This window comes from Callorhinus ursinus, unplaced genomic scaffold, assembly GCF_003265705.2.
Source record: "Callorhinus ursinus isolate GAN/ISIS: 27379988/994484 unplaced genomic scaffold, GSC_fseal_2.0 scaffold78, whole genome shotgun sequence".
Lineage (NCBI taxonomy): Eukaryota > Metazoa > Chordata > Mammalia > Carnivora > Otariidae > Callorhinus > Callorhinus ursinus.
Window position 1 is genome coordinate 2,469,023 of NW_027397140.1, and position 19,804 is coordinate 2,488,826.

Genomic DNA, 19,804 nt, shown 5'->3' on the forward strand with positions numbered 1-19,804 from the left:
AGCTAGAATGGAGAAATCGATTAATGGCAACATAGGGTCTCTAAGGGCAGAAATGAAAGCTGAATTGGCAGAACTTAAAAATGCTATCAGTGAGATCCAATCTAATCTAGATAGTCTAACAGCGAGGGTAAGCGAGGCATAAGAATGAATTAGTGACCTGGAATAGTAGATAAAAAGGGAAAAGAGGAGGCCAGGGAAAAACAACTCAGAATCCATGAAAATAGAAACAGGGAAATAAGTGACATCATGAAACATTCCAATGTGAGAGTTATTGGAATCCTTGAGGGGGTGGAGAGAGAGAGAGAGGACTAGAAGATATATTTGAGCAAATCAAAGCTGAGAACTTCCCTAATCTGGGGAATGAAACAAACATCCATGTCCTAGAGGCAGAGAGGACCCCTCCCAAGATCAAGGAAAACAGGCCAATGCCCCGGCATGTAATAGTAAAACTCGCAAATCTTAGAACCAAGGAAACCATGTTAAGGGCAGTTAGGGGTAAGAGATTCCTTATGTACAGAGGGGGGGAACATCAGAATAATGTGAGATCTATCCACAGAGACCTTGCCAGAAAGGCCTGGCAAGACATATTCAGGGTACTAAACGAGAAGAACATGCAGCCAAGAATACTTTATTCACCAAGGCTGACATTTAGAATGGATGGAGAGATGCAGAGCATCCAAAACCGGCAGAAACTGAAAGAATATGTGACCACTAAGCCGGCCCTGCAAGAAATATTAAGGGGGAGTTCTATAAAAGGAGAAAGACCCCAAGAGTGATATAGAAAAGAAATTTACAGGGACAATCTATAAAAACAAGGTCTTCACAGGCAACATGATGACAACAAATTCATATCTTTCAATAATCACTCTCAACATGAACGGCATAAATGCTCCCATAAAATGGCACAGGGTTGCAGATTGGATAAAGACAGGACCCATCCATATGCTGTCTACAAGAGATGCATTTTGAACCTAAAGATACACCCAGACTGAAAGTGAAGGGATGGAGATCCATCTTCCAAGCCAACAGACCTCAAAAGAAAGCTGGGGTAGCAATTCTCATATCAGACAAATTAGATTTTAAATTAAAGACTGTAGTTAGAGACACAGAAAGACACTATATAATTCTTAAAGGGTCTATCCAAGAAGAAGATCTAACAATTGTAAATATCTACACCCCCAACATGGGAGCAGCCATCTACATAAGCCAACTGTTAACCAAAATAAAGAGTCATATTGATAACAATATGTTAATTGTAGGAGACCTTAATACTCTGCTCTCAGCAATAGACAGATCATACAAGCAGAAAAAGAAACAAGAGCTTTGAATGACACACTGGACCAGATGGACCTCACAGATACACACAGAACATTCCACCCTAAAACAACAGACTACTCATTCTTCTCAGGCGCACATGAACTTTCTCTAGAATAGACCACATACTGGGTCACAAATCAGGTCTCAACTGATACCAAAAGACTGAGATTGTTCCCTGCACAGTCTCAGACCATAATGATTTAAAACTGGAACTCAATCAGAAATAAAAATTAGGAAGCTAAAGACCACTCTTCTCAAGAATGTTTGGGTCAAACAGGAAATCAAAGAAGAATTTAAACAATTCATGGAAAACAATGAGAATAAAAACACATTGGTCCAAAACTTATGGGATACTGCAAAGGTGGTCCTAATGGGGAAATACATAGCCATCCAAGCCTCACTCAAAAAGATAGAAAAATCCCAAATTCACCAACAAACTCTACACCTTAAAGAACTAGAGAAAAAGCAACAAACGATGCCTAAGCCACGCACGCATTAGAAGAGAACTCATTAAGATTAGAGCAGAGATCAATGAATTAGAAACCAGAAACACAGTAGATCAGATCAATGAAACTAGAAGCTGGTTCTCTGAAAGAATTAAAAAGATCGATAAACAACTGGCCAGACTAATCCAAAAGAAAAGAGCGAGGACCCAAATTAATAAAATTATGAATGAAAGGGGAGAGATCTCAACTAACACCAAGGAAATAGAAACAATTATTAGAAATTATTATCAACAACTATATGCCAAACTGAGCAATCTGGATGAAACGGATGCCTTCCTGGAAACCTATACACTCCCAAGACTGAAACAGGAAGAAACTGACAAACTCAATAGGCCAATAAGCAGTAAGAAGATTGAAGCAGTGATCAAAACCTCCGAAAAGGCAAGAGTCCAGGGTCTGATGGATTCCCTGGGGAATTATACCAAACATTCAAAAAAGAAATAATACCTATTCTCCTGAAGCTGTTTCAAAAAATAGAAACAGAAGGAAAGCTTCCAGATTCATTCTACGAGGCCAGCGTTACCTTAATCCCCAAACTAGGCAAAGACCCCATCAAAGGGAGAATTTCAGACTGACATCCCTGATGAATATGGATTCCAAAATCCTCAACAAAATCCTAGCTAATAGGATCCAACAATATATCAAAAGGATCATCCACCACGACCAAGTGGGATTTATCCCCAGTGTGCAAGGGTGGTTCAACATTCGCAAATCAATCAATGTGATAGAACACATTAATAAGAGGAGAGAGAAGAACCATATGGTCCTCTCAATTGATGCAGAAAAAGCATCTGACAAAATACAGCATCCTTTCCTGATTAAAACACTTCAGAGTATAGGGATAGAGGGAACATTCCTCAAGTTCATAAAATCCATTTAGGAAAAACCCACAGTGAATATCATCCTCAATGGGGAAAAGCTGAGAGCCTTTCCCTTAAGATCAGGAACACGACAAGGATGCCCACTCTTGCCACTATTGTTCAACATAATACTAGAAGTCCTAGCAACAGCAATCAGACAACAAAAAGAAATAAAAGGTATTCAAACTGGCAGAGAAGAGGTCAAACTCTCTCTTTTCACAGATGACATGATACTTTATGTGGAAAACCCAAAAGACCCCACCCCCAAAATACTAGAACTCATACAGCAATTCAGCAATGTGGCAGGATACAAAATCAATGCACAGAAATCAGTTGCTTTCTTTTGTTTTTTTAAGATTTTTATTTATTTATTCATGAGAGACAGAGAAGTAGAGGGAGAAGCAGGCTCCCAAAGAGCAGGGAGCCTGATGCGGGACTCGATCCCAGGACTCTGGGATCATGACCTGAGCCGAAGGCAGACACTTAACCATCTGAGCAATCAGTTGCTTTCTTATACACTAAAAATGCAACTGTAGAAAGAGAAATTAGAGAAACGATTCCATTTACAATAGCACCAAAACCCATAAGATACCTTGGAATAAACCTAACCAAACAGGTAAAGGATCTATACTCTAGGAACTACAGAACACTCATGAAAGAAATTGAAAAAGACAGAAAAAGACTGAAAAACATTCCATGCTCATGGATCAGAAGAATAAACATTGTTAAAATGTCTATGCTACCCAGAGCAATCTATACCTTCAATGCCGTCCTGATCAAAATTCCAATGACATTTTTCAAAGTGTTGGAACAAATAACCCTAAAAATTGTATGGAATCAGAAAAGACCCCGAATCGCCAAGAAAAATCTGAAAAAGAAAAACAAAGCTGGGGGCATCACATTGCCCGATTTCAAGCTATATTACAAAGCAGTGATCATCAAGACAGCATGGTACTGGCACAAAAACAGACATATAGACCAATGGAACAGAATAGAGAGCCCAGATATGGACCCTCAACTCTATGGTCAAATAATCTTCGACAAAGCAGGAAAAAATATGGAATGGAAAAAAGACAGTCTCTTCAATAAATGGTGCTGGGAAAATGGGACAGCCACAAGCAGAAGAAGGAAACTCGACCGTTCTCTAACATCATACACAAAGATAAACTCAAAATGGATGAAAGACCTCAATGTGAGACAGGAATCCATCAAAATCCTAGAGGAGAACATAAGCAGTAACCTCTTTGACACTGGCCACAGCAACTTCTTTCAAGATCCATCTCCAAAAGCTAGTGAAACAAAAGCAAAAATGAACTTTTGGGACTTCATCAAGGTAAAAAGCTTCTGCACAGCAAAGGAAACAGTCAACAAAACAAAGAGGCAACCCACAGAATGGGAGAAGACATTTGCAAATGACACTACAGATAAAGGGCTGGTATCCAAGATCTATAAAGAACTTCTCAAACTAAACACCCAAAAAACAAATAAATCAAAAAATGGTCAGAAGACATGAACAGACACTTCTCCAAAGAAGACATACAAATGGCTAATAGATTCATGAAAAAATGTTCATCATCATTGGACATCAGGGAAATTCAAATCAAAACCACATTGAGATACTATCTTACTCCAGTTAGAATGGCAAAAATTGACAAGGCAAGAAACAACAAATGTTGGAGAGGTTGTGGAGAAAGGGGAACCCTCTTACACTGTTGGTGGGAATGCAAGCTGGTACAGCCACTTTGGAAAACAGTGTGGAGGTTCCTCAAAAAATTAAAAATAGAGCTACCCAATGACCCAGGAATTGCACTCCTGGGTATTTACCCCAAAGACACAGATGTAGTGAAAAGAAGGGCCATATGCACCTCAATGTTCATAGCAGCAATGTCCACAATAGCCAAACTGTGGAAAGAGCCAAAATGCCCTTCAACAGATGAATGGATAAAGAAGATGTGGTCCATATCTACAATGGACTATTACTCAGCCATCAGAAAGGATGAATACCCAACTTTTACATCCACATGGATGGGACTGGAGGAGATTACGCTAAGTGAAATAAGTCAAGCAGAAAAAGTCAATTATCATATGGTTTCACTTATTTGTGGAACATAAGGAATAGCATGGAGGACATTAGGAGAAGGAAGGGAAAATGAAGGGGGGGAATCAGAAGGAGAGATGAACCATGAGAGACTATGGACTCTGAGAAACAAACTGAGGGCTTTAGAGGGGAGGGGGTGGGGGGATGGGTTAGCCCAGGGAGGGTATTAAGGAGGGCACCTACTGCATGGAGCACTGGATGTTATATGAAACAATGAATCGTGGATCACTACATCAAAAACTAATGATGTATTGTATGGTGACTAACATAACATAATAAAATTAAATTAAAATATATATATATATATATAAAAGAAAAAAAACACGAAAATATATAACACACCAGTAAATCTAAGTATATGGCCAAATTCAGAATACTCTGTAATACTGTAATGTGGTGGTGTTTTAATAAAAGTTAAAAGAAAAAAAGTATTAAAAATAACTGTAGCTACAACAATTCATTAATAGACACACAATATAAAAAAGAGATTAGTTTTGACATTAAAAACATAAAAGGGGGGAATAAGAGAGTAGAGATTTTGTATGTGATTGAGGATAAATTGTTATCAGCATAAAATAGATTGTAATATCTATACGATGTTTTATGGAAGACTCATTTAAATATCAATTCACAAAGGAAGAGAACAAGAGAGGAAGAAAGGAACAAGGGAACTACAAAAGAACAAGAAAACAATTAATAAAATGACATTAGTAAGTTCTTACCTGTCAATAATTACTCAATGTAAATGGATTAAATTCTCCAATCAAAAGACATAGAATGGCTGGATGGATAACAAAAGTAGACCCAATTACATGCAGCCTACAAGAGATCCAGTTTAGACTTAAGGACATACATGGGCTCCAAGTGAACAGATGAAAAAAGATATTCAGTGAAAGTGGAAACAAAAAGAGAGAAGGAGTAGCTATACTTACATATGACAAAATAGATTTTAAGCCAAAAAAAATGTAACAAGAGATAAAGAAGGTCATTATATAATGATAAAGAGGTCAATTCATCAATGTATATAAATATATATGCACTCAAGCCTGGAAAACCTAACTGTAATACTAAATGTAAATGTAAAACCTAAATTGAATACTAACATCTGAAAGATGAAACAGACAATACAAGTAGAGGACTCAATGCCTCACTTTCAACAATGGATACATCATCCAGACAGAAAATCAGTAAGGAAACATTGAACTTGACCCATATTTTAGACCAAATGGACCCAACATACATAAATATTTGCCAACAAATTGGATAACCTAAAAGAGACAAATTCCTAGAAACATACAAACTACCAAGACTGAATCAGAAAGAAAGAAAATCTAAACAGGTGAATAATGAGTAAGGAGACTAAATCAGCAATCAAAACCTCCAGAAAAGAAAAGCCCAGGACCAGAGGGTTTCTGTGGTGAAATCTGCTAACATTTAAAGAAGAATTAGCACCAATCCTTCTCAAACTCTTCCAAAAAATGAAGAGGAGAGGACACTCTAAAATTCATTTTACAAGGGCAGCATTACCAGATATCAAGGCTGGACAATGGCACCATAAGAAAGGAAAAGAGCAGATAAATGTCCCTGATGAATACAGATGCAAAAATTCACAACAAAACATTAGTAAGTTTAATTCAACACTATATTAAAAGGACCACAGTATGGAACCACAAAAGACCCTGAATAGCCAGAGCAATCTTGAAAAAGAAAAGCAAAGCTGGAGGCATCACAATTCCAGACTTCAAGTTATATTACAAACCTGTAGCAATCAAGACAGTATGATACTGGCACAAAAATAGACACATAGACCACTAGAACAAAATAGAAAACCCAGGAATAAATCGATGATTATATGGTCAATTAATCTTTAACAAAATATAAAAAAAAATATCCAATGGGAAAAATGTCTCTTCAACAAATGGTATTGAGAAAACTGGACAGCAACATGCAAAAGAATGAAAGTGGACCATTTTCTTATACCATGCACACAAATAAATTCAAAATGGATCAAATACCTAAATGTGAGACCTGAAACCATAAAAATCCTAGAACACACGTAGTAATTTCTTTGACATCAGCCATAGCAACTTCTTTCTAGATATGTCTCCTGAGGCAAGGGAAACAAAAGCAAAAATAAACTATTGGGACTATATCAAAATAAAAAGCTTTTGCACAGTGAAATAATCAATAAAATTAAAAGGCAACCTATAGAATAAGAGAAGATACTTGCAAATGACATATGGGTTAGCATCCAAAATATATACAGAACTTATAAAATTCAACACCCCAAAAATGAATAATTCAATTAAAAAATGGGCTGAAGATGTGAACAGACATTTCTCCAAAGAAGATACCCAGATGGCCAACAGACACATGAAAGATGCCCAACATCACTGACCATCAGGGAAATACAAATCAAAACCACAATGAGATACCACCTCACACCTGTCAGAATAACTAAATTCAACAACACAAGAAACAACAGGTGTTGGTGAGGATGTGGAGAAAAAGGAACCCTCCTGCGTTGTTGGTGGAAATGTAAACTGGTGCAGACACTCTGGAAAACACTATGGAGTTTCCTCAAAAAGTTAAAAATAGAACTACCTTACCATCCAGCAATTGCACTACTGGGTATTTACCCAAAGAATACAAAACCACTAATTTAAAGGGATACATGCACCCTGATGTTTAAAGAAGCATTATCTACAATATCTACAATTCTAAATTATGGAAGCAACCCAAGTGTCTGCTGACTGATGAATGATCAAAAAAATATGTGTTATACACACACACACACACACACACACACACACACACACACACACACACAATGGAAAATTACTCAGCCATAAAAAAGAATCAAATCCTGTCATTTGCACTGACATGGATGGAACTGAGAGTATTATGCTAAGCAAAATAAGTCAGTCGAGAAAGACAATACTACATGACTTCACTCATGTGTGGAATTTAACAAACAAAACAAAGGAGCATAGGGGAAAAAAGAGAGAGAGGGGCAAACCAAGAAACAGAGAACAAACTGATGGTTACCAGAGGGGAGGTGGGTGGGGGGATGGGATTGAGGAGGTACTTGTGATGAGCACCGGGTGCTGTATGGAAGTGTGGAATCACTACATTGTACACCTGAAACTACTATAACACTGTATGTTAGCTAACTAGAATTTAAATCAAAACTAAAAAAAGAAGATCCACACACCATAATCAAGCAGGATTTATTCCTGGGATTCAAGGATGTTTCAATATACACATATCAATAAATATGAAACAATACATTAATAGAATAAAAGATAAGAATCATATGATCATCTCAATAGATGCAAAAAACTATCTGACAAAATAGAACACCATTTCATGGTAAAAACACTGAACAAATTTGGTATAAAAGGAACATAACATAAAGAGGTCATATGACAAGACCACAGCTAACATTATACTCAATTGTGAAAGTTTGAAAGCTTTTCCTCTAAGATCAGGAACAAGACAATAGTGTCTACTCTCACCTCTCCTATTCAACATAGTACCCAAGTACTGGCCAGAGCAATCAGAGAAGAAAAAGAAATAAAAGATATCCAAATTGGAAATAAAGAAGTAAAACTCCTCTCTGTTTGCAGATGATAGGATCTTAGACAGAATCCTAAAAACTCAACCAACAAACTGTTAGAATAAACAAATTCAGTAAAGTTGCATGATACAACATCAACACATAGAAATTAGTTGTTTCTCGATAGATGTTGGCAGGGATGTAGAGAAAGGGGAACCCTCCTACACTGTTGGTGGGAATGCAAGCTGGTGCAACCGCTCTGGAAAACAGTATGGAGGTTCCTCAAAAAGTTGAAAATAGAGCTACCCTATGATACACCAATTGCACTACTGGGTATTTACCCCAAAGATACAAATGTAGGGATCTGAAGGGGTATGTGCACCCCAATGTTTATAGCAGCAATGTCCACAATAGCCAAACTGTGGAAAGAGCCAAGATGTCCATCAACAGATGAATGGATAAAGAAGAAGTGGTATATATATACAATGGAATATTATGCAGCCATCAAAGGGAATGAGATCTTGCCATTTCCAACAATGTGGATGGAACTGGAGGGTGTTATGCTGAGCGAAATAAGTCAATCAGAGAAAGACATGTATCATATGACCTCACTGATATGAGGAATTCTTAATCTCAGACAATCTGACAAATCTCAAACAAACTGAGCATTGCTGGAGTGGTGGGGGGTGGGAGGGATGGGGTGGCTGGGTGATAGACATTGGGGAGGGCATGTGCTATGGTGAGCGCTGTGAATTGTGCAAGACTGTTGAATCAGAGATCTGTACCTCTGAAACAAATAATGCAATATATGTTAAGAAAAAAAAAGAAGAGAGCAGGAGGGGAAGAATGAAGGGCAGGGAAATCAGAGGGGGAGACGAACCATGAGAGACGATGGACTCTGAAAAACAAACTGAGGGTTCTAGAGGGGAGGGGGTAGGAAGATGGGTTAGCCTGGTGATGGGTATTAAAGAGGGCACGTTCTTCATGGAGCACTGGGTGTTATGCACAAACAATGAATCATGGAACACTACATCAAAAACTAATGATGTTATGTATGGTGATTAACACAACAATAAAAATTTTTTAAAAAATTAGTTGTTTCTCTACACTAACAATGAGACATTTGAAAATGCAATGAAGAAAGCAATTCCATTTACAATAGTATCCAGAAACAATAAAAGACTTAAAAATAATTTAACTAAGGATGTTAAAGATGTGTAAGCTGAAAACTACATGACTTTGATAAAAGAAACTGAATGAAGAAAATATGAACAAACACAAATCCTGTGTTCATGAATCAGAAGAATCAACCTTGTTAAAATGTCCATATTACCCAAAGCCATCTACACATTCAATGTAATCCCTATCAGAATTCTAATGGCATTGTTCATAGAAAAAAAAGTAGAAAAAACAATCTTAAAATTCATATGGAATCACCAAAGACCCTAAATAGCCAAAGCAGTCCTTAGAAAGAAGAACAGAGCTGGAGGATCACACTTCCAGATTTCAACTATATTGCAAAGCTGTAGTAATCAAAGCACTATGGTATACTGACTTAAATATAAACACATAGACCAATGGAACAGAATCAAGACCCCAGAAAGAAATCCTTATGTATAAAATCAAAGTTTGACAAAGAAGCCAAACAAACTCATTGGGAAAAGAATAGTCTCTTCAGTAGTGTTGGGAAAACTGGACAACCACATGCAGACAAATGAAATTGGAACCCCATCTTATACCACTCACAAAAAATATCTTGAAGTGGATTAAAGACTTAAATATAAGACCTGAAACCATAAAACTCCTAGAAGAAAACACATGGGAAAAACTTCTTGACACTGGTCTTGGCAATAATATTTTGGCAACAAACAGCACAAGCAACAAAAGCAAAACTTAATAAGTGGACTATATTAAACTAAACCTGTCAGGATGGCTATCATCAGAGAGACAAGAGATAAAAAGTGTTGACAAGGATGTGGAGAAAAGGGAACCCTTGTACACTGTTAGTGGGAATGCAAATTGGTACAGCCACTATGGAAACAGTATGGAGGCTCCTCAAAAAAATTAAAAATACAACTACCATTTGATCTCACAATTGCACTTCTCAAGATCTCAAGGAGATATCAGCATTCGCATATTCAGTGCAGCATTATTCACAATCGCTAAGACATGGAAACTATCTAAGTGCCCTTCTATGGATGAATGGATAAAGACAATGTGGTATATTTATAAAATGGAGTGTTACTCACCCATGAGAAAAATGGAAATCCTGCCCTCAAAGTTCATTTATAGATTACCACAAACGGAGGATGGATTTCTTGGCTCCGAGCATCCTCAGATCTGTTGCAGATATGCCAACTGCACTTCCATGGCAAAACACCCCAGAAATGCAACAGTTTAATTTTCCCTGAAAGTGTTTTAGTGAAACCAGTGCTTTACTTGAATCTGATAAAGTAGCAGGGCACTCAGGAACAATCTATCCTAAATTGGCATAGCACCACCTGGTGGACATTATTTTCACATGTGTTGGCAGAAAGGAGTGCATAGCTTCCGATTTTATACTTCTTAGATATTATATTAAAATAGATACAGGCAGGTGGATTTGGCATTTGGGCTTTAGTGATAGTCTAATTCCTCATCTATCAATGGGCATAATGATGATACTAAATTCTTGGGGTGTTAGGAGTGTACGTTTCTGAAGCACCCAGCACATAATAAAGGCCACATATGTTTTTAGAAAAATAATTAGCAGACCAGCTTAAGTGGTTCTTCCTTTTCAGACACTTTGAGGCTGGGGGCCTGGGGCTGGAGGCCTGGAGCCAAGACCCTAGCCAGCAGCTGCCTGGGGCTTTCCACCCAGAGCCTGCAACCATCACCTCCAAAGAGCTGTCACTAGAGATTCCTGGAAGCCTTCTGAAGACGTGGCCCCAAGTTTGCAGGTGGCTCATTTCCAAGAAGGTCCCTGCCTGGACAGGAAAGTGAAGAGCTGCACCAGGAGCCTGGCTTCTCTCTTGCTAGTAGAGAGTGTCTGACAGCCTCTGTGGGGTCAGGACCTCAGAAGACAAAAATGTGCTGGAGATGGCCCATTTGCAAAGGATGAGGTGGTCCTTCAAGAAATGTGTACCTAACAGTCCAAAAGTCCAGACTAACCAGACTGAATTGACCCAGGATAATTCCAGTCAAGTTTTCAAACCAAATATGTAAGAAATATGTATTAAAATATCATTTGTGTACCACAAGTACAAATTGTTAGCCAAACATCAACTCAAATCTTTTTTTTAATATTTATTTATTTATTTTGAGAGAGTGAGAATGAGAGAGAGAGAGAGAGCACATGAGAGGGGGGAGGGCCAGAGGGAGAAGCAGGTTCCTCGTTGAGCAGGGAGCCTGATGTGGGACTCGATCCCAGGACTCCAGGATCATGACCTGAGTCGAAAGCAGTCGCTCAACCAACTGAGCCACCCTGGCGCCCTCAACTCAAATCTTTATAAACTGGTGGAAACCTATGCACTGAGCATGTTTGTGAAAGAGAAATTCTGTAGGTATCCTGTCTCAATCCCTCAAACTAAGGTCTGAGAAGTGGGAGGGCCTAGATTATGAGAAGGCAGTGTCATGCATTCCATTATTACCGTCCCTGCATAAACATGCAGGACGTTCCTCCTGAGGGCCAGCCCAGGTGCCAGACACAGGGAAAGAGATTACTCAGGGTGCCACGAAACACAAAGGACCCACAGGTGTGTCATGGTGCAACAGGCTGAAGGAGAGCAGGAGACTTCAGGAAGAAGTCAGGGAAAGTCTTGGTTTTCCGTGGCTGAGGAAACTGAGGGAAGGTGTGGATGTGTGTGTGATGGAGATCAGAGCGTAGTTTGCAGGTCAGGTTGCACGTCCCCAAATTTAGATCATTCTCAGTCAAGACAGTGCACAGGCTATTCTGGGGGAGTCATTTCCCAAAGGGAAAAAAGAAAGCCGATGTTACTAGAAATCTCAGGATGAGTCAACTTTTAGACAGTGGTTGCTAATCACATCTTGTGTAGCAAAAAGGGGCAACTCTCCATCTTCATCTTTATATATAAAGTGTGAAGGAGAAAGTAATAGAGAGGATTTCCACTCTAACAGCTGGTGAAAGGGAAATTGCTAGTTCTTCTAAAGAACAACTTGGAAGTGGGTATCAAAAGTCTTATCTTTTGGCCAGTTCTTGGAATTTATCCCAAAGATATAATTATGAGTTTGCATGGCAATGTTGCTTATGACAGGGGGAAAATGGAAATGACATGAATTTTTGTCAGCCACCATATAATGACAGGATATCCACATGATGGAATGTGATGGACCATGAAGTTTCAGAATGATGTTAAATGATGGGGGGAAAAGTTTTCAATATATTTTAAATTATAAAAGCTAGTTACAAAACACTTTTCAGAGAGTGAGACCACTCAAAAGCTATAGGGAGAATATGTGTGCAGACATACACCGATATACACAGATGTATACATGTGCCTACACACACATAAACATGTGCACATGATACACACCAAACTTTTAACAGTGATTCTTTTTGGTCTGAGCATTATCATAGCTGTGTTCATACTTGGTGATTTTCCGTGTTTTACAAATTTTTAATTCATATTTTGATCCTTGTCATTAAAATCAATGTTATCTTAAATATTGCAAGATTTAACCAGCATATCTGTTGGTATCACGAAAGACACTTTTATCTACACACCGGTGTGTGTGTATGTGTGTATAAGTACAGGTATATATAGATGCCTACATGTGTGTATAGGGTACGTATACATATCAGTGCCCTGTTAAAAACTTCTACTTATAAATGTATAATTTCCTTTAAATATGTTATCCACAAGTCAAACATGTAATAACTTCCTTCCAGTTACTTGTCTTCTAACTTTAACGGATGCTGCCAATGATTATGCAAAACTACGACTATGCTGTCTCCCAGTGGCCATTCCAGGAATCAGTGTCTATACTACTAGTTTTCAAACAAACTTTCTCAGACTCTACAGCTAGAGTGCTTAGGAAGAAAATGAAAAACAACAAAAATCGATCTAAGAGGTAAAATGACCAAGAACTCATGACTACTAAGTGAGAGAGTCAGGACTTGAACTTAAGTCAGCCTAACCCTAAAGCCCATGCTCTCTTCACTACATCATAGTCCCTCAATTCAAAACAGTGCTTTCTACTGATGAAAATCTAAATGGGGTGTAAGCAATGATAAAAATATGCCTTTCTATTAAGACAAGTGCTAAAAACACATGTGATAAAGATGCTTATGAGATCTGTATGTGCAGGAAACTTTGAGAAGAATGTTATTTCAGGGAACAGATGATAGATCTTCCATAATGCATGTGAAGAAGCGTTTAAAAACAATTGTAATAACTAAATTGAAAAAAGTTCTGTACTTGCTTGGTAGCAAAAGAACAGTGTTGCCATTTTTAAATGCATTTAGAGTCGTGTTTAAAAACACATGTAATAAAGATGTTTATAAAAGTTGTAAAAAAAATATGCCTTTCTCAAATAAAAAAAGCACAGGCAAATAGGTATTGTGTGAAAGTGACAATGTGGAGTGGCATGCAGCGCATGACTCTGTCCAGTACTTTCACTACGTACAGCGCATTCTATGACCCCCCCCAATGACCCAAGGCACTGTAAAATATTTGCCCGGATGTCTCTATTACACATCTATTGCAAGGTGATCTTGGATAGAATGGCAGCCAGGTTTTCTGAGACAGGCAGAACTGTGTGGTCCCAGCAGAGCCTGCCTTCTAGTAAGTTCTTTCTTGCCTATTGTGGTTTCTTATAAAAGAAACTAAGAGAGACTTGCTCTTCTGCAAGAGGCCCAAAGACGAGGGGAATATGCCCTAAAGTGGTCCTCATTGTGGGTCTCACAGGAGTTTGCACTATTAGATGATGTGGGGAACAGGGGGATGAGAGGAAGGAGGGCAGTCTCCCAGCTCAGGTGTTCATAAAGGAAAATGGATCATCAGATTTGGCATGCTTCCAGCTCACGTGTTCATAAAGGAAAATGGATCATCAGATTTGGCATGCTTCCTGAGAGACGTGGTCATCCTATACTGCATGGGCTTGCCTGGGCATGGAATAGGGACCTACTGCTACGTGATGACAACCACAAGTTCTACCCGGCGGGGGGGGGGGATAATTAGCAAGGCTGTCCAGATGGACAAGTCCTTTGGTCCCTAGATGGACTGATGTCAAGCTCTGGGCTCTGCACCTCCTCTCTCCAGCCCTGCAAGGGAAGGCCCGGGAAATCGCCGTGCTGAGGTTCCCTTTGAGGTTTCCTGGCTACTTGTCTAATGTCTAAAGCAGAACTCTGGGGATCGTTCTGTAAAATGTATCACTCTGTTTGCTGAACGACTGTCCTCAACAAACTGTTCAGTACTCTGTAAGTGTCATCTCCTTGAGGTCCAACTAGAAATGTTTGTTGCTCTCTATGGAATGATCCTGAGCAGCTGATGATTTTTACCTTTATATCCTATAAGCAGATAACCCATTGGTGGTAGAAAGTTCTTCAGAACCAAAATTGGCAATGACTTCCAGGCAAGCACCTAAGACATTTTGGCAGATATTTTGGGAGCAAATGACAGCAACAGCTTATGTTCCCTTGGCTTCTTTGGAATCACCTATTTAAAGAATTCCATCTTAAGAACTGTGTGTTATCTTTGAATGCTACTTTAAATGATCTCTGGAGCATGGTGGGGATTTTACACGAATAAACCCCATCCACGTACCATCATCTTTACGGAGTTACTTTTTAGAAGTTGGTAACAGTATTTTATTAGACATTTGTCTCAGTGCATCACATGAACCCCAGTTTGTTCTACATTTTCATATTTCATCTTTTTCATTAGGTCCAAAGTCTGGATAAAAATGTAAAAACAGGGGCACCTGGCTGGCTTAGTCAGTTAAGCTTCCAATTCTTGGTTTTGGCTCAGGTCATGATCTCAGGGTCGTGAGATCAGGCTCTGTGCTGGGCGTGGAGCCTACTTAAGATTCTCTCTCTCCCCTTCCCTCTGCCCCATCCCTGCACATTCACGCTTTCTCTCCTAAAAAAAAAAAAAGTAAAAATAGTTTTAGTTGGAAAATGTTCATTTTCTAGATTCCTTCCAATGTTTGATATCACAAGTAATATAATAATAGAAATCTTTGTGCATAAAGCTTAATCTATATTCCTAATTATTTCCTTAAGATGGATATTACATGGGAATTACCAGATTTAAGTATATCATTGTTTTTTCAAGGCTTGACAGGAGTGACCCAAATGCCAAACAGAAAGGCTCTGACAATGACAAGGTGGGGGCGCTGAGACACCAACAGCTGTGCGATTAGTCCTATCACACCATCTTTGCTAAATCAACAGGCAAAATGCTATCAAATTATAGCTATAGTTCTACCACATAAAATTCATAACACTTTCAAGTGGAACTATGTACACTTTCCAAATGTATATGACTGAAAGAGAAAACTCATTATCAACTCTGCAAATCATTAGCAGACTTCCTCTGCATAAACAAGGAAAAATTACTGCTGACAAGTTGCTTTGGTTCTCACCATCTTCCTTCTGGGCATAACATTTGACAAGAATAAGAAAAAGGCTAGTATATGTCTAGTAATGCTGCATCCTCCAATTTTCAAGTATGGTGGCTCAAACAAGGAAATTGCTTAGACCTGAATTCAAATTCCTGCTGCCTTTCTCACTAGTTGTGTGACCTTAGGCTGATTACCAAACCTCTCTGAGCCTCATTCTCTTTGTTGGTTAATGGAAATAGTATCATGTAGTGGCCAGGCTGTTTGTGAAGTTGCCAGGTACGTAGACACTCAGTAAGAGGCCCCTATGCTGCCCCTTCCCTTCTAAACAGGGAGCCTACCTAACCCTGTTCAAGAAATCATGCACCAAGATTAAAGCATCCCGCTGTCTTGGGCCTAAATACACTCTTTCAGTGTTAGAAACCAGACATGAATCAAGGTCAATAATCTGTGGGGACTAGAGGTATTTTTATTCTATGAACAGAATTAAGGCAAACAGCAGGCTCACATGGTGCCCCCACATTAATAGTATCCAATCATTCATCCCAACCAGCATCTTCCAAGACCCGGGACTCTTCCCACACCTGTTCTTTGTTCACAAGGCTGAACAAAGCACCCTTGGATTCACTGCACAGACTGACTCCCTTTTACAAGAATGATGACCATGGACTAATTTTCAACACTTGAGATATTTTGTAGCTTTTCAACATAATTCTCTGCATGAAGAATGTGCTGTCCCAGGGCACTGATGTTCACAACTCATGTTTCCATCCATGGGCAAAATATGTTCAAGACCAATGTAGGGAAAAGGAAAGGGTGAGAAATAGTACAAAATGCTAAGGTGTGTCTTATAGGCTCATTTATCAGAATCCTTACTGGACTGTTACAAGAAAAATCGAAATCTATTGTCAAATAGTTTTGGGACACAATGTGTCAAAACATTCCTCAGAACATATGTTAGGGCATGTAGCCTCGCAAGATGACAGCATCAGTGGTATTTCCACTATGATTACTTCTTTCAAACATAGTTTATTATAAAGACTATAAGTTAGGTGGAGAGAGAAATTCCAATAATGCCCATACAAATATATGCTGTTTTTTTTTTAAATTTAACTTAGCTTTAGTGCTTTTTTTTAAATTAAAAAAAAATCTTTTTTAAAAATACTTAGACCCACCATGGAAACTGGAAAGCTATAAAAAGGAGCCTTTCTCGCCGCCAATGTATTGATTTACTCAAACGTAATGAATAATTCAGAATTTAAAAAATGACTACTGATCATTTTAAATTAGAAATACTAAAATTTAACCTCAGCATTGGAATGTTATCAAAACATATGAGAAATGGGCTTTTAAAATTTACAAGGGTGTACAACTGCAATAAAAAAAAAATTCTCCTTAGAGCTTTTAAAATAAAATTTGTATAAAATAAATTTTCCCTAACTTCCATTACCTAGGTCACTATTCCAAAGATGCTTTCTATCTTGAACCAACAAGTATAGATAGCAAACACACGGACCTATAGCAGCTCAGGTAAATAATCCACATGGACACCAGAATGGACAGGTCAAAAGGTAAAAACTACCCCAAACCGCATGCCCTCAAAAACTCGAAGCACTCTTTGACCCCATGAGGCTGTAGGACCCTCGGGGCAGGACAGGCAGGGACATGGGCCCCGTGCTGCACCCCTGGCCAGTCATGCGCCTGGCGGCCCCACCTCTGCCCTGGGCGCTGTGCCCTCTCCCCACAGCTGTGCGTGCTCACCGCATGGTGTAGAGCAGCGTGCCATCATCCTCCAGCCTCAGCAGCTTGTTGGGTGTGGTCATGTTGTGGGCGATGGACTTTTTCCCGTTGTGGAAGAATGTGTCTGGGGTCCAGATTTTGCTGGCAAGAAGATTGTTGAGCGGGAGGCGCTGCATGGGCCCTTTAAACCGAAGCCTTTCATCTTTCCAGCTTTGTCGGAAAAACACGTCTATGGTATATTCCTAATGCAAAGGAAGGCAACCGGGTGATGCGTCAGTAGAGAAACCCCTCAGGGGAGATGGTTCAGTGCCTATTTAGAACAGTCTGGATGGGGCCATGCCCTGAGACCTACCATTTCCGTGTCGGATACCGGGCCGAAGCTGGTGACGTAGATGTCCGTCCTCACCTGAGTGATTCGTTCTGAAACACAGACACAGGTTCCTGCCTGGGCATGGAGCTCACAGGGAACCACCCATCACAGCATCTTTATGTCCTTAGTCTAGGAACCAGTTTCACTCTTGGCAATCACAGGGCTTTGATAATGTGTTTGTTGAATTTGGAAAACTTGACAAACACCAAATGAAGCCAAACTGTTTGGAACTATAGCAGGAAATAAAATGCCCCTTGTGTAAGGAAAGGGTCTTGGCTCTCATTGTACTTCTTGGCCCGTGAGAATCTGTCATGAACAGATAGGAAAGGGGTCCTGGCTATGGGACCTTGGGTGGGTTTTAGTTTCCTCCTCCCTAAACCTGGAACAATACTCCCAACCTCACAATGCGATACCCACTCTCCCACAATCTCTGGCTTTTAAAAGGGTTAGGCAGTTTTGATGAGGGGATAAGATCTGAAGGAATGTCTAGTCAAAACTGCAGCACTGGGTGGTCTCTGGGAAAGGCTGTATGAGAAGGTGTCCACAGCGTGGCTTGGGACAGGACCGCTTGAGAAGACCCATCTTACCTTATGTTGCATTTTGAATTGTTAGAAATTTCTATCATGACAGACTATTATATCAGTTACAATTATTAAATTTATAAAGCAATCCAAGTAGCTAATAATATTGGGGGGGGAATTGTGTGTTCCCTGGGCATCACCCAGGCCCTGTACCCCCTGTGGTCATGAATGGGGACCATTCACAGTATACTACAGTTCACTATAAATAATGCCACACCACTGGTAGCATTGTTCAGTCACAGCTGGGGGGCCGCGGGGGGTAGAGGGGGACTTTTTTCTCTGGACATCTCGTTGTGTGGTAATCATATATGTGCATGGTGTGTAGTTAAGTGTGTGTAGGTGTTAGTATGATGCTGTGTGCTTTCGGTGCCCACTGAGATTCTAGCCCCAGCAGGCAGCTCCTTTGGCTCTCTGTGGTGTTCTCAGGATCCTGCCCCATAGAAGTGTGCCACATGCTGAGTGGATGAGAGAATATTGTATACCAACAACTCTCTGGATCTCTACATCCTTTGATCCTTGTGGATGTGTTCAAAGGGACAGGGGCTGCTGGACAAAAGAGGCCCAGGGGTATAACTCAGAGGGTGGAGTAAGACAGTGTCAAGGAGGCTTTGTGGGCTTTTCTTGCCAAAAAGGTAGAGAATGGCAATTCATGCTTTACGTGAATCTCCCTGTTAAACATGCAATAATAGAAAATAACTTTTTCCTCTAGGAATGTAGTTGCTAGAGGGTCTCTGACTTACCTAATGAAGCAAGTTCAAATGCACCACATCTAAATCAGCTAGAGCCAAGGGCATTGCACATGCCTGGAAACAGCACATGAGTCTCAGCACAAAATTAAGTTGTTCTAATTGTGCCCTGGAAGTGCATTTTGCTATCCACTTATTTTTATCAACTTCCATGGGATTAAAGTAAATACAATGATTATGGTCCTAGTGAAAAAGTTAAACATAATATATAAAGATGTAAAAAGCAATTGCATTAAACAGTGGATTGTGAAAAGGATTTGTGAAGAGGATTTGCATCAATATAGGAGTAGACAGTTTGATTATGCATTATTTCTTAACATAAGGTAATCTTGGCTTTAGTAACACTTAAGAACTGGTTCCTCCCTAAGCAAAGCAGAATGGATAGATTTTCTGAGGAAAAGGGAGTTTGCAGAAAGACCACATCCCCCGGTTTTTTGTACCTGGGAAATGACAATAAAGGATGCAGG

The 19,804-nt window shown here is 39.4% G+C and overlaps 1 protein-coding gene across 4 annotated transcripts in view; it reads right to left on the reverse strand.

The window, feature by feature from the left end:
- GABRA5 (gamma-aminobutyric acid type A receptor subunit alpha5) overlaps positions 1-19,804 on the reverse strand; it is a 93,450-nt gene that overhangs the window by 57,284 nt on the left and 16,362 nt on the right. For all 4 annotated transcript variants that reach the window (XM_073887385.1, XM_025852097.2, XM_073887386.1 and 1 more), the window contains exons 5-6: positions 17,993-18,060; positions 17,662-17,882 (exon numbers count right to left, since the gene is read on the reverse strand). In XM_073887385.1, coding sequence (XP_073743486.1) covers positions 17,662-17,882; positions 17,993-18,060 — 289 coding nt within the window. The remainder of the gene's footprint in view (positions 1-17,661; positions 17,883-17,992; positions 18,061-19,804) is intronic.